This window comes from Onychostruthus taczanowskii, unplaced genomic scaffold (assembly GCF_017590055.1).
Source record: "Onychostruthus taczanowskii isolate IOZ18803 unplaced genomic scaffold, ASM1759005v1 scaffold2, whole genome shotgun sequence".
NCBI lineage: Eukaryota > Metazoa > Chordata > Aves > Passeriformes > Passeridae > Onychostruthus > Onychostruthus taczanowskii.
The window spans coordinates 18,336,933-18,352,201 of NW_024499239.1; the positions used below are offsets into that span (position 1 = coordinate 18,336,933).

The following is a 15,269-nucleotide window of genomic DNA, read 5'->3' on the forward strand; positions in this document are numbered from 1 at the left end:
TGCAGGAGATGGCTTGGCTGAACCACGATCAAAGATAAAAAGGTCAGATTTGAAGTGAATAAACTGGTCTAGACTGCTCTGAAGTTCTAACTGGAACTGATGAAGATTGGCTCAGATGGAGATTTCTTCCCTGATTTAGAAAAGTTGCTATGTCCCACCTCCTCGTACAGTAAATAAAAACAATACTTCCCAGTATGTCAACTCACATTTGTGAGACTTCCAAGTATGCCAAAAAAAGACATGCAGGAAAGAATGCAGTTTTTATTAATGGAAGAATTTGCAACATGCAGGATTTCAGAGGGACTGTGCAGTGAACAGCAATGACAAAAATTAAGCAGCTGCCTCATTTACTGAATGCTATCTGTCAGGCACACTGATCTATAAGGGAGCCTTGGGAGGAAAAAATGTCATGTAACTAAATACTGTGGACAGTTTTGCTTTCAGTTACACAGGTGTTCACACTGAACATCCAAATAGCTGACACAGGAATCTGCCCAGGCAAGGCACACAGTCAATAAGACCCAAGCTCACATATGCAGCCCTAATTCCAGGTACCTAATTAGTAGTGTATTTCATACTCCTCCTGTTCTCACAACTTAATGGTAAATGCAATGACATAGGCTTTAAGTTGGATGAAAAAAGGAAAGGAACAGTCTTGGTACTTGCTGAACTGACACAGAACTGATCCTTTGAAACAGATGTGACCAGCACAGTCACACCCACGTCACCCTCCCCTCACACTTCCATTGATCAAAGCACACAAGCTCACACAAATTAGAAAGAAATGCCACAAAAGAGCACGGCTTTGAGGTGAGGGTTAAGCAAAGACACAATTCTCCTCTGCTTTTCCTACTACTCTTTTTCCTACCACAAAAACCTGTATGTGGTAAATCTTTCAGATAACAACAAATGCCTCATGTTTAAGTCAAGCTAAAAGTTTTTGAAACACTGATATAATGAAATAGCATTGACTGCAGAGCCTTTTTTATTTTGGGTTTTTATTTTAAGTTACAGGTATGCACTAGAAAACCTCTTACTCCTGTAAACCTGGGCACACACACACACACACAAATACACAGAACTCTGCAATAGTGCTTAGTTTTTAATAAGCACAAACCACCAGACCACAGAATTTCTAAGCAGCTAACTTACCACAAATTGATAAAGATTATTAGAACTGCATCAAGAATGCCTCCAAACTGTGCTTCAGAAGCATGGGGGTCAGTACAATTGTGCTCTCTTCAAGGGAATGGCTACACCCTTTGTTCATCCAACGTTACTGCATCGTTACTAGTTAATGTCTCAGCTTTCTTACATATACAGCAATTTCACCCAAAGCCTTACTGTCTTTTTTAGCCTTGCATGGTGAAGAGCAAATTCATCTTCCCTGCCTGTTTTCTTAACAGAGAGCACAAATTGGTCCAGAGTGGGGGGAAAAAAGGAAGAGAAGTATTTTACAGCAATGCAACCTCCCTCAGTTCCATGTGGAATAGATGGTATGTCAGGGCCCCAGGAGACAATGAAAGAGGAGTCATGACTAGGAAAAAGAGAGAGATGGCTTAGGTTTAAACTGAACATAAGCTGCCATAGAAGAAGACTTTAGTTTAGCCTAGTAGTATATATTCTGATAGTTGTAAAAGCTCAAACAAAGTCTCCATGTCAGTTCTGTCCCACTGGAGAACCACTGGAGCCACAGTTTGTTACATGAAGGAAAAAAAAGTTGGCAGCATAAAGGCCAACCAATTAATGTAATTAGGTACGCATTAGGTATGTATTTTAGACATATGTATTATGGTCTCTATTTTAGTGGGGAGAAGCATATCTTCCATTAGGCAAATGAAAATCAAAATGGATTAATCCAGTTTCCCTGCTGCCTCTATTTTAATCCATCACATGTTGTGGAAGCAACGCTGTTGTAGCCAACTCTCTAAGAATCTACATGGTCTTAAAGAGAAGGAGTATTTTTTTATTAGACTAAGTGACAGACTTGATAAGAAAGCTTTCAGGCACAGAAGCCTTTCAGCAGATCAGATTAAGAAGTGTTTTCATGTTTTCTACCATGGCATTGTACTTGAAAGACCAACATGTGACACTGGAACCTGCATGCACCAACTCCCACCACTGGTTTCACAGGTTCCTGCCTGTTCTGCAACTTATTTGAGACCTCTCAATAAGGTACAGAGGATAGATACCATCTTTTCTTCCAACATATTTAGCACAATGACATCCCAATCATACATTGCACTCACACATATTGTATAAATCAAGTACACAATCCCAGAAATTCCTTCCAAGTGTTGTTTATACTCGAAGATTTCAAATTTGTCTCAGTTTAAAACAAATTTACCCACTTTCTGCAGCTACCAAGTAAAACAGGGTCACATGAACTCTTTTATATTCTCTTTTGCATGGATTTTAAAGTACTTTAGAACAGTGATTATTTTTCTTTATGCAGTTAAGGGCGGTACAAGTCAGTACAAAAAGTCTGTGGTAGGAAGACAGGGGAGCAACATGAGGTTAGAACATATTTTTAGTGATAGGCCTTGAGAGGAAAAGTAGCAGAAATACCCTCTGAAAGAGGATTTAAAGAAAATAAGATCATTCACAAGCAGCTGCAGAGGCAAATTACTGAGAAATCTCCTTGAGTAGCATAAGTAACTCTGGAGCTCTTGGTTCAAATTAGAGCTTTTTAATTATCATTTGTGCAAGGGTTTTGTGCTGTCAAATGTTAGCTGCTGACCACAGACACTACCTGCATTATGTCATTTATAGCCTGTGTGAAAATTACACAGGTTCCCAAGTACATGTATTTAACTGCCCCCTTACAGCTAAGAGAAATGAGCAGAAATTACTCTTTTAATAATATTTATCAAACATGAAAGAGAACCAAGCCAGTCATGAGAAAAAGCATCCCCTGCCAATTATGCCACACTTCAATGGCTACAGTGAAAGAAAGTCAGAGACCTTTGGGGGAACTTTAGTCTCTCATGAAGTTGAAAGAGAAATTCCCAGGGAATTAAAAGCTACATCTATCAAGGCAATGACATATTCAGTTTCCAAAGTGGAAAAAGCCAGCTGCTGCATTGCCAAGTGTAAGACCTTCTTCTTTACCCACCCTTGTCAAAGTTATCGCCTAGCCAACTGCAGAAAAAAATTCTACAGTGCTCTTCTCCAGCAGAAATTTAATTAACCTTTATACTAAGTGCCTGACACTGAAAATAGGGCTATCATGACAGAGGGATTGCTGGTTACTATACAGAAGTAAAAGATGCTATTCAAAAAAAACAGGTAAAGATTGAACTAAAAAGAATTAATATCTTTTACATTTATAAAGGGACACTAAGACCTAACAACAATACTCCAAGCTGAAAGCCCACGTGGAAAAAAGAATTAAAACATTCCAGAGCTGTGTATAGTATTCCCTACAAATTCAAATTAATGTTTGCTGCTGTTCAAATAAATGTTTGCTGCTTATTTGGGACACTTGGGGGAAAAAGGACAAGAGATGCCAACCATTCTGTGGAATAATAAGGGTCACAGACAGAAGTGGATAGGATTTATTCTTAATTTCATGTGTAATATTTCTAAACCAACAATCAATAATTTCCTCCTTTTAGCAGCTTTTCCCAAATATTTTTCTGAAGTGTGGAAATCTCTTTAGAAGTTTTGATAAATTATACAAGAAGCATCACATCTGCAGAAAATTCCAGAACGTACTGATAAGGTTTCTCACATTTTTCTCAAAATCCAGTTACAACTTCTACTACTGGACTTTTCCTATTACCTATACCAAGCGTTCATTGACAGAACTGTAATGAAAAAGTAGTCAAAAAGATAAGAATATAGCAAAACTAAGTAATACAAATTTGAGGAGATTTTTTTTGACCGGGCGCTACACCACATGTAACTTTTGTGGGTTTTAATACTGTCCCAATTTTGTAAGGAGACATAGAAGTCAAATTTGTGACCTTCCTAACTTTTTAGAAAATATTAAGAACAAACAGAAAATGATGAGCCTGCACTATGAAAAAAGTTTCATTAGATCTGCTTGATTCAAGTAAAAACAGCATCTGGCTGGAATGCTGCCCTGTGAGCTCCTAAGAGAAGAAGCATAAATCTTCAGAGGACAGAAAGCCAAGTCCTACAAAGCTGGAGGTGGTGGGTCTCTGCTGCAGATTAGCTCAGCCTTGGAATGCAGCTGAAACACGTGTCTGAAACAGATGGCAAAATCCAGGGAGCAGCCTAGCATTTGATATCAGCAGCTGTGTGTGAAATACATGCGGGTTTAAGCGGCCGAGAAGCAGCACGCTGCAGCTCTGCCCAGCCATGCACGACTGCCTCGGATGATTCAAAGCTCAGCTTTCCAGTCTTAAAATTCGAGGCTGCTTAGGAGTCAAAACTCATACACACGTGCCAGTGCACAAGTGAAGTGAGGAAAGCCAGGCTCCACCCTTCTCCCCAGGCCAGCAGGGAGTGCCCCTGCCAACAGCCAACTGTCCCTCTGCTCCAGAATTTTCAGAGACAAATGTCTCTGCACTGCCCCCAGTGATGAAAGTAGCACAAAGATACAAATTCCACTGCCTTAAAATGGGAAAATCCTCATAAAGGTAATGCAGGAGAACACGAATGCTATTAGAAAACTGTTCCCATCAGTAGGTAATTTGGGGTTTGGTGGAGCGTTAAACTTTTGCTTCTATTACTTTTCATGTCAATTGCTCATATGAAGAAATGGAATGCACTTTTCCCCAAATCTGTAGATGATACGAAATTCAGGGGAGCTGTTACCATACTAGAGGATACAAGGACCATTCAGAGGAGCTTTCTGACATGTTGGAGAAATGAGCCAAGAAACCCTCATAAAGTTTGCCTAAGAAAGGTACAACATCCTGCCCCTGGGAGAACTCAAGTGCCTGCTGGATGCCAATTGAAGTTGGCAGTTCTGCAATGGGAAGAAAGAAAAGAGGAAAAATAGAAAGACAAAAAGAAAGACCTTTGCATTGTGTAGGGCAAGTTGGATATGGGTCAGGGATGAGAGCTCGCAATGACTGAAGTTAAATTGATACTGGGCCAAACCAGGAGGGGTGTACCAAAAAAGATTGAGCTTTTTATTTAGCATATGGGAAATTACACCAGGAGCACCAGAGCCACTTCTGGGCTCCCCAGCACAAAAAAGAAGGTATTGACAAACTGGCCTAAGTGCCATATAACTGGAAGAAGGCCAGTAAGACCACTATGGGGCTGCAGCATCCAGCACTGCAGGAATGGCGAAGGTGCCAGGCTTGCTCAGCCAAAGGAAGCAGGCAGGATGAGTTAAAACAGCACATATCCATCGAGCCATCCAAAGGGGAATACAGCCATGAACAAAGTATGTGCTTCTCCAAGACACACAGCAAAAGGACAATAGTGACAATCAAAATAAGAAGAACAAGAAAGAAATCTCACAGAGACTGGGCTTTAGGGCAGGGCAGGCTGTCTCTGCTGAACTCCATCTTGGGAGGTTTCAAACTGGACTGGAAGAGGCCCAGAGCAACCTGACCCAACCTTCAAAGCAGCTCTGCTTCAAGCAGGACACTGGACCAGCTGACCTGGAGAGCCCTCACCATCTAAATTTCCCATGATTGTATTATACTACCAATGATAAATCACATTAAAGACATAGACATTTTATTAGTATGAGTATAATCCATACTAAGGACAGACAGACAACCATATTAAGAGTTGTGCAAGGTTAGAGTATGAATTTGTGAAGGATGTGAGTTGAAATTTTGGGCTGTCCTAAACTGGAGCAACCTAATTCTTAATTCTAAAAAAAAACTTTCCAAAAGCCTTTGCTTAGAATGTGAGATGCTGCGTTACACACAGACACAAAAACTGAAATACTAGTTTTAAAAAATCAATATAAATGATACATGAGCTCAATCCATACCATGTTTTTTCTCTTGAAGAGAAGCTTCAGTGAAATTGCCTGGACTTCTACCTTTAAAAACTGCTTCATCTATTAGTTTGAATTATATTCTTTGATGTCCTGCATTATATTTATTTGGGAAACCCCAGAAGCAGTGTTCTACACTGGAAAGAGTTTTTTATTTATTCAGTAATACAATTTGGACTAAGGAGATTAAGGACACTTAAATAGTGCATCTGTCTCCATAAACCACTGCTGATCAGGAACTTTTAAAAATCACCTCTTGAAAACAATTTCTTTTACTTTGATGCTCTTAGCAGAAAAAGGATTTTTTGCCTTATAAGTATGAATCTGCAGTACTGTCACATTGCTCTTTAGACAATTTTTATAAGGCTACTTGAAAATACAATTTAAATATGCAAATTTAATTCATCTGGTGTACTCTGTGCCTTCTTAAACAGGAACCTTATTGTGCATCTAATACAATCAGTGGAATCTTAATGATTCTGTGGTTAAGAAAATTGGGTCTGTTTTATACTGAAGTCTTTCAGTTAATTTCAATCCAAGCTGTTAAAGAATATTTAGGAAGACCATATGTGTAAAGATTTTAACAGGGTAGAATGGTATTTAGCTGGAAAATAAGTAAAAGGCTTGGTGTTAAAGACATTTCCAATAAAAGAAACAGTGTTTACTAAGACATACACCACAAAATGCAGGGTGCAAGCGTCATTTGTTCATTCCAAAGTTTAAATATTATATTATATTAAGTGTTCACAAAATAAACAGTCAAGTTTTTTAAAAAAATTAGTGGATCAGTGATGTCATAATTCAATATCCTTTTAATGACTGGGCTTTTGCATATATTTTCCAAGGCAAGCACTGCAAATAGTCCATTTCCTAGAGAAATGTGCCTTGCAATGTAAGGGCCTGCTTAAAAATGGTGTCCAAGTGGCCCCAGAATGAATGCAACCTTGAACTAACCCGCTGCAGTCAATAGCCAAGGCCTCCTTCACACCTGTGCTGGCAACAGAATGAGGCTGGGCTGTTTCCAGGGATCACCCACAATGTGAGCAGGCTATTTCAGGACTGTCAGGAAAAAGAGAGCAACTTTACTTACCTCTGAAAACTAACTTCAAACCTGATTATCAGCCCAAGTCAGATAAATGGCAAGCTTAATCAAGGACTAAGAAAAGTTGGCTGAAATTGCTATTTTGTGTGCTTTTGTACAGTTTTCATTCTGTGAAACAATACAACTGTTCAGACTCATCTACTCAGAAAATATGGTCTGAACAAAATAAATAATAACTGTTCTTTTTTTCTTATCTTATTCTCCAAGGTGCCTCTTTACTTCCAAGACATCTGTTTCATTTGTTCTTCCAGTTTGTTACTAGCTATTTTTACTTCTGGTTTCATAGCTGCCAGCACATTGTGCCAGCACAGCATATATACAATAAGGATGTATTTTCTTGGAGGGTGGGGGAATAAAATCCACAGCAATTAGCATTCCTTAAATTAATGGAAAAATTTATATTACTGTTACATTTTTAATTACAAGAACCAAAAAATCCTAGTATAATTTCTTACTGCACACAGAAAATTGCTTTGTATGTTTTGCCAAATAGATATTTTACTTTCTCTTATTAAGCACCAGGACCTTAGCCATCCAGTCTTGTTTCTGTTGAAGTTTGTTGGGTATTTTTCATGGTTCGATTCAAAACTATGAAAACACTCCCCAAATTGATTAACCATGGGGTTTTTTTAAAATATAGTCAATATACACAAAGAAAATTGATTTTTTCTTTTTTCCTTTCTCATAACTTATTTTTTTAATAGCAGCCAAGAATTGTAAGATTTTAGTCAGATTAGGCGTGAGTATTAAAGTTAATGGCAAAATACAGATTTTTTTTCTAGCTGCAATATCTATAAGAAAAACATTCACAAAAGTAATCTGTGATCTGAAATGCAAAATAAATCAGCCAAGTCTGATAAGACAATCAGACTGCATCCTGAATTACTCTATCTGAAACTGAATTACAGTATGGCCAGCCCATTTAGGTCGTTAATCCCAAAGATGCTGGTTTCTTAATAGTGCCACAAAACACTGTACACATACAAAAGAAAATATTAATTGAAACTCGCTTACAGAACTGTGCTAATATTAATAACTCTTCCTTTCACATCCTGATAATTTAATCTCACAGGATGGTACAAACCAATGAAGAACCCCAAATCCAGAGCTGATAGGGTTAATCTGAAATTGAAGGTGAGCATCCCTTGATAGTTCAATGGAGGGGACAGAAGAGAAGGAAATACCCCACTGATCAGATTCTATAATCCCACATGCTCTCTCAAAGGAAAAGAGAACCTATCTAGGAACCCTGCAGTATTTTTTACCTCATCCCAGATTTAAAGCCTGCTCTGTGCAATAACAACTACCTAAATTCCTGGAAGGATTCCTAGAAGAAATCTTTCAAAAAACTCCACAAACCACTGAATTTAAGGAAAAAACTGAAATTCATTATATGAAAGGAAGGGAGGCACTAGAAGGCAGCACAAGACTCTTGGAGGAAGATATAAACATTCCCTGAGAAAGCCCATGAGACCAGCAGCAGGCTTCCTCTGGTGCTGGGAAAAGGAAACAACATATATTCACCTTTTCAGATGTACTGAGTAACACAGGCCCAGCAAGGCTACAATTAAAATTTTGAATGACTTCACAGAATTTTTTTTTTTGTGCCAGACAGAAAACGGAGTGCCTCTCTTCATCACCTTTGCACAACAGCAGGTTGAAAACTTCTATTCTTGACAGTGAAGAGCTAAATATTTCCTTTGAAACCCTTCTTGGAGGAGGTTAAATTCATTTAGAAAATGTCCTCCAGAAAAATATATGATAGAATGTATCAACATTCTCTCTTCTTTAATACTTTTTATAATTGTCTGTATTTCATAGCCATGATTTTAGAATTTTACATGTCTAATAGAGAACAGAATATGAAAGAAAGTACATTTGCAGAAACTCCGCATTGTCAGTCTTTGCAGTGGTCTTAATTAAAGAACAAAATTAATACCCCTGAGACTCTATCAACATCCAATTAATTTAAAGCATAAATATTTACTGCATTAAAAGCTTTCATTGTCTCAGACAGAAAACCAGCAGCATTAAATAGATATTACAGTTTGTAGCTTGTCCTCATCATAATTTTTCCTGAGGAATACAAGAAATAAGAGGTCATTGCTGCACAAATTCAAACCCACAAGATAATTTCCTAAGGAAACTGATGTTTCATTCTATTAAAAGTCTGTACTACTTGACATAACATAAATATTATGCTTATTGTATTTTTTATTTTATTTGCATAGCTATCATACTGCTAGTTTGTGCAGATAAACCATTAGGTATATACATACATATAGAAAATATCATGTTATCAAACAGAAGTGTCACTTGATGAAGATCTCTCTAAATGTATTACTGTGTACAGCCCATCTTCGGTTCTTTACGTTTTACAAAGCTGAATAATTTGGGGCACCCACTGTCAGGAAATACCGCCTGGATTTTGATTTTATACAAACTGCATAGTCTGCCATCTGTGCTGAAGTCCTAGAGTTTATGAGGCATGAAAAAAGCCTGCTGTCCTAGGCCCTAACTTTTCTGCTGCTATAGAAAAAACACAGTAATTCTGAAAGGGCAACAGTGCTTCATATTGAATGACCTGAATAAAGATGCAAAAGAAGCAAAGAGACTGTCTTGTTTCAGCACAACTGGTTCCTCCAATTTGAATATAAAACCCTACGTAAATTTAATTTTGCCGTCTCACAAGGCATTCTTGCACTGTCCAGTGAACAATCCCTGACTTGTTCTGGTCACCAGGAGTATAGCTGTGCAACTAGGAAGGGGAAAGTCTATTTCTTTGATCTGTTGAGAAAATTCATTCTGGAAAGTCATGCTTGACTTGTATTCTATTTAGTGGGACATAAAACTTTGGACTCTCTTGGATAGGCTATGGAGCCAAGGCTCACCTTTGCTGTAAGGATGAGAAACAGTGGAAACAGTTGTAGCAATCAGCACTGATGGAAGATAGCACTGCCAAAGGCTGCTTTGACATTTACGTGCACATACAGCAATGTATCAATACCTGCTATAAACTGAAATAAGCAGCATTGCTTAGTGAACTCACCAGCCTGCGGATCTCCCTCTCACACTCCCGCTTTATTCTATTGATCTCATCCTGGTGGGACTGATAAGCCGTGCGCAGGTCCGCAGCCTTCATCTTATCTGCCTGCATAATGTTGTTCAGAGCTTCTTCAAGCTGCTTTTTGCCAGATTTCAGCTCCAAGATCTCTTGTTGCAGCTTCATTCGTTCCCCGTCGAACGCCTTGCGAGCCTCCTCCTTAGCCTCGCTCAGCAGCGCCGTCTTCACCTTGTCAGCCGCCCCGTCCCGCAGGACATTGACTGTTGACTGCAAACGCTGAATTTCACCATCTTTGATTTTCACCATTCTTGCCACCTCCTGCTCATGCTGCCGGATCAGTAGCTCTCTGACGCTCTGAAGTTCCTTCATTTTCTCCTCGTGGAGCTTGGCTTTCAGTTCAGAAACATAGGCAGTGTGCTTATGCTGCTCCTGCTCCCTTTCTTGCTTAACCTCTTGGATCTTTTCTCTCAGTTTACCCACCTGGAACAAAATATAAAATATTGACTGACAAGCACCACTCCATTTTTTAAAGTCACCAAGGAAACTGCCTTTCTTTTACGAAACTGTTCTTAAAAACCTATCTTGAATATTCAAAAGAAAAGACTGCACACTTCTCTCCAGTGAACAAATGGAGAAACAGGGCTGGAAAAAGACCATGTGCATGTTAAGGAATGTGCTACACGGATGTGTAACTGGTAATGAGTTCTCATAGATCTAGGGAATAAAATAAAACTGACCAACATACACTCTAGTTATCTCCTTATTTCCTGTACCAAACACACCAGGCTATTCTCACCCATAACCCCTCTACTGCACTCTACAAGCAAATGGAAAATTACTCAAACAGGGAAAAGACTTTATGCTGGAAATACTTTTATTTTGGATTTCTTAATTTTTTTAGCTATTTTAATGGGAAAATCCTTATATAAGCCAAAAGAATTGACCTTTTGAAAAATCAAGTCTACTCAATGGACCTCAGATCTCACCCCAAAACTGAGACTACTCATGTCCCCAGACATTCCAGAAACTATAGGCCAGTGAGTCTAAGGGTTGGGGAGGGAGCAGTGGAAAAATATTATAGACTATTATAGCAATATCCACTGTGATGAAACCTCATTATAAAATGATGCTCAGCAGGCTGCATGGAAAGCAATGCTTTTTTCCATGTGGGATTAGATGTTAATTTAGAATAAAGGGGGAAAAAAGAGAAAGGCTCACTTGTCTATTGCAGTATTCCAGAAAGGCTATAATGTATTTCATCATTCATAGTTTCAGTAACATCTTTCAACTATCCCCATACTGAGACTGCCAAAACTTCTATCAGAGGCAGAGGTTTCAAAAATTGTCTTTTAACAATCAATGACAATACAAACATACATAGCAAATAGAGCTTCATGTTAAAAGGAGGCTATCAACCAGCAAAATGTTAGTCACTGCCACATCTGCTTCTACCTGTGCAACACAAAGCTGTGATCTGTAGTTATGTGATGCATTTAATTTACACTAAATTAAGCCAGAATTGCAACTTGATCAGAGTCAGGATCAACCCACCACAACTTGACCTGAAGTCTTCAGACAGCTGGGACAACAGACTTTTCCTGTGCAGAAAATGTTATAATCCTCTTATTTTGAACTTTGAAAATTAACTAATCAAACTTACCCTTGATTCAAAGAAAGGAAGAGACTGGAGCAAGAAGGAAGGAAGGGTATCACACATTTTTATGAAAGTAACCTAGATGAGCTGCTGACTAAACACCACCTGGGAGAGCACTATAATTAGAGCTGTTCAAAAGGTAATAGCTCTGAATCAGACACTGTCACATGCAGATTTTATAGATATTGTCACTCTGTTCCAGGATGATTCTGAGACTGTATCTCTATCAAGAGAGACAGAGGCTAGGTTTCTTCCCCAAATGGTAAATCTAGCTATTGGAAATTATCTGCAGGATATATCCATGTATTATTTCTTTCAGTGGGATGACATTTAGTTCCAAGCCTACAGTGGACAGCAGTGATTTTCAGTGCTTGCACTAGGGTACCCAATTCCATAGGAGAGTCCAAGGCAGGGAGGCTGGAATAGAGTATCTTTAAAGGTCCCTTCCAATTCAAACCATTCCATGATGCTGTAACAAAACTAAGTCACTAACCCACCTATCTACCATCAGAAGCAAACAGACTGGTTTATAGATAAATTTGAAAATGAAACAACATTCACTGTTTACTTATTGCCTTACTGATGTGCTAAGAAAATTGAAATTAAATTGAGCAATGAAACCTACTAATGACAACACAGGGAAACAAACTGCATAATGGCACATACAAACACAGATAATATACCTCCAGAACCACATCAATTAGTCATATGGCACATAAAGCATACAACTGAAAGGTAGTTTTCAACACAACACGTTCATGAGTTTAACGATTATTTACTTATAGCCTTACTGATGAGCTTATTGCCTTACTGATGAGCTAAGAAAATTGAAATTAAATTGAGCAATGAAACCTACTAATGACAACACAGGGAAACAAACTGCATAATGGCACATACAAACACAGATAATATACCTCCAGAACCACATCAATTAGTCATATGGCACATAAAGCATACAACTGAAAGGTAGTTTTCAACACAACACGTTCATGAGTTTAACTTCCTAAAAGAAGTTTTAATAAATGAGAAATAGATTTTGACATTTTGGAGGAGTGCTGAGTCACCAAATTAGCATACTTGCTCAGTTTTTTTCATCTTTGATTGAATTAAGGGAAAGCAAGGCAAAACCTATATGCACTGTTGCTGTCTGTGAGAACATGTATTAATCACTCAGAGTAACTGAGTACAATCATATATCACTACTAATTTTACCTAAAAGCTTCAGTAAGAGGAATTTAAACAAGAAGAATTTGAATGCTTAAAAAAACCCTGGAAATGCTTCAAAATCCACAAAAAAATCCTTCAAAAACCACAGCATATTAAATGCTTATTACACCTCATGATCCAGAAAAAAAAGATGCATCCCAATTCCCGGTCTTGAAAACGTCTTTCCCTATTACTGCTTTTGTTCAGAGAAGATGGAAAGTTAGATCTGTCTGTCTGATCTTCTCTGAAAGCCATAATCTGTCCTTCCCGCACCCCTCAGTCCCTCTCTCCTGCACATTGTGCATTTCTCTACTTGTCTGGCTTCCAGAACAAGAATGAAGTGAAAATAGTAGTGTGGCATTTTCCCATATGCCTGAGTCTCACTTTTTTGGGTTTTTTTGGGTTTTTTTTTATATGAAGAAAACTATTCTATCTAAGAAATTAAGTGAACAGAAAAACAGTCAGGCATGCTATCAGGGCACCAATAAACCAGTTACTGTCTACCTTTCTAAATTAACAATGTAATAATTGGTGCACATTTGATACAATGTTGTTGTCACAGCAGAACTTAGCTTCTTCAAAAAATAATGCTAAGCATCATTGCTTCTCTCCTTTCCTATGTCTAAAATGTGCCTGAAAGCAGAATTTTCTTTAAAACAATACAATTGTATTTTTCTTAGATATTTGCATCTTGTGTTGTTTTCTATGGCAAGTTGTTTTGCACACTTGAGACAGAAAAATAATAGTTCAGCCTTATGATGAGACTAAATGGAATAATTTTAAAATGATGCATTTCTAAAAGGTAATAACCTATTAAATAATATGTGTTTCCAAGTGCTACCAAACCACTGCCCCAATAAAAACGTTATTATAAGTACTTACTCAGGACTACCTCATTTTTTTCTCTTGGATTTAACTGTGGGGGTTTTTAATTTGTGGCACAGTAGTCAATCACAGGAGGGATACTCTCCACACTGCTTTTTGCAAGAAACTTCAAATTTGAATGTCAGAGAAGAGAAGGTAATTAGGAATAGTCAGCATGGATTTACCAAGGGGAAATCACACTTGACCAGTCTGATAGTCTTCTACAATGGCATGGCTAGATGGGTCAATGAGGGGGGAGCAGAAGCACCAAGACACTAAAAAACAGTGAAATAATGCAATTTACTGAACTGTAAATTATAAAGGGTATTAGCCACTACTAAATTTCATGGTGTGTGGTTTTAAAAAGCTTAAGTAGTTTGTGCAACTTGTTTTAAAATTTGTCATCATTATATCAATCAGCAGCAAGAGAAGTTGGATGAGAAAGAAAATAGAAAAGACTCTGACTTATCTTTTAATTTACCAATACCCCTGACCCATAAGAGATTTTACTTTTTGCTTTACTCTGTGAAGAAGAAAAATTTCCAAGGGAACACAAATTTAGTTGGCTGGTATTTTCTGAACCTATTGCATCATTCAAACACAAATTAAGGCTTTATGATTTCTTTTTCCTCTGTAAAAAAATCAAATCTGAGGATTACATTTGTGATGGGTTTACTTTGTAAATTAAAATGCAAAAAATAGGACCTTTCAAAGCTGAGTCTCACACAAGGATGTTAATGAAACTAGAATGTACAGAAAAGTTGTTATTCAGGTGTTCCACATTTTACACTGATAAACAGAAAAAAGGCTAGAACAAAGATCCTTTATATGAAGAGAACCCATTATCAGTGCATACTTTTTCCACTTGTTAAATCTTTGAGACTCTTGCAACTACAGTATCCCCAGTCAAATACAGATAAATCCACCAGCACATGGATTATTCTCCAGAACTGCCCTGTGCAAAGTAAAATGCACTAACTGATTTCAGTAAATAACAGAATAGAAATAAGCTTACTGGCTTGTCCATATTTTAAATAACATACATAAATAACATATTTTAAATACATAAAAGTAACTGCTAATCTTCATAAATACAAATGTATTTTTGAATTAATATTTGATGAATCCTCTGTGTCCTCTTGATTACCTAAATACCAGTTGAACATATGCCAGATAGACAAATATTGATGGATCTGTTTCATCAGCAATCAGATGCATCATTGAATAGCTCAGAACAATGCCACACATAAACTCAGCAAATCAAATTAGGACTCCTACACAAACAGTTTCCAGTTAATTGATATTCTTCATAGGCATTTAAAGGGACATTCTTTGAATAAGGTGCTGATGTTTGATTTTGAAGACAATTCTTTTTACAACACACAATTTTCAGTAAGGTCAAATACAATACTTCCTTCTCAGTAAGCTAATGCCATTGTATTGCTGT

At 37.7% G+C, this 15,269-nt stretch overlaps 1 protein-coding gene across 1 annotated transcript in view; it reads right to left on the minus strand.

Annotated features, from left to right (window-relative positions):
* Positions 1-15,269, minus strand: part of JAKMIP1 (janus kinase and microtubule interacting protein 1) — an 81,801-nt gene that overhangs the window by 56,609 nt on the left and 9,923 nt on the right. Inside the window, exon 3 of the mRNA XM_041402593.1 lies at positions 10,084-10,578. Coding sequence (XP_041258527.1) covers positions 10,084-10,578 — 495 coding nt within the window. The remainder of the gene's footprint in view (positions 1-10,083; positions 10,579-15,269) is intronic.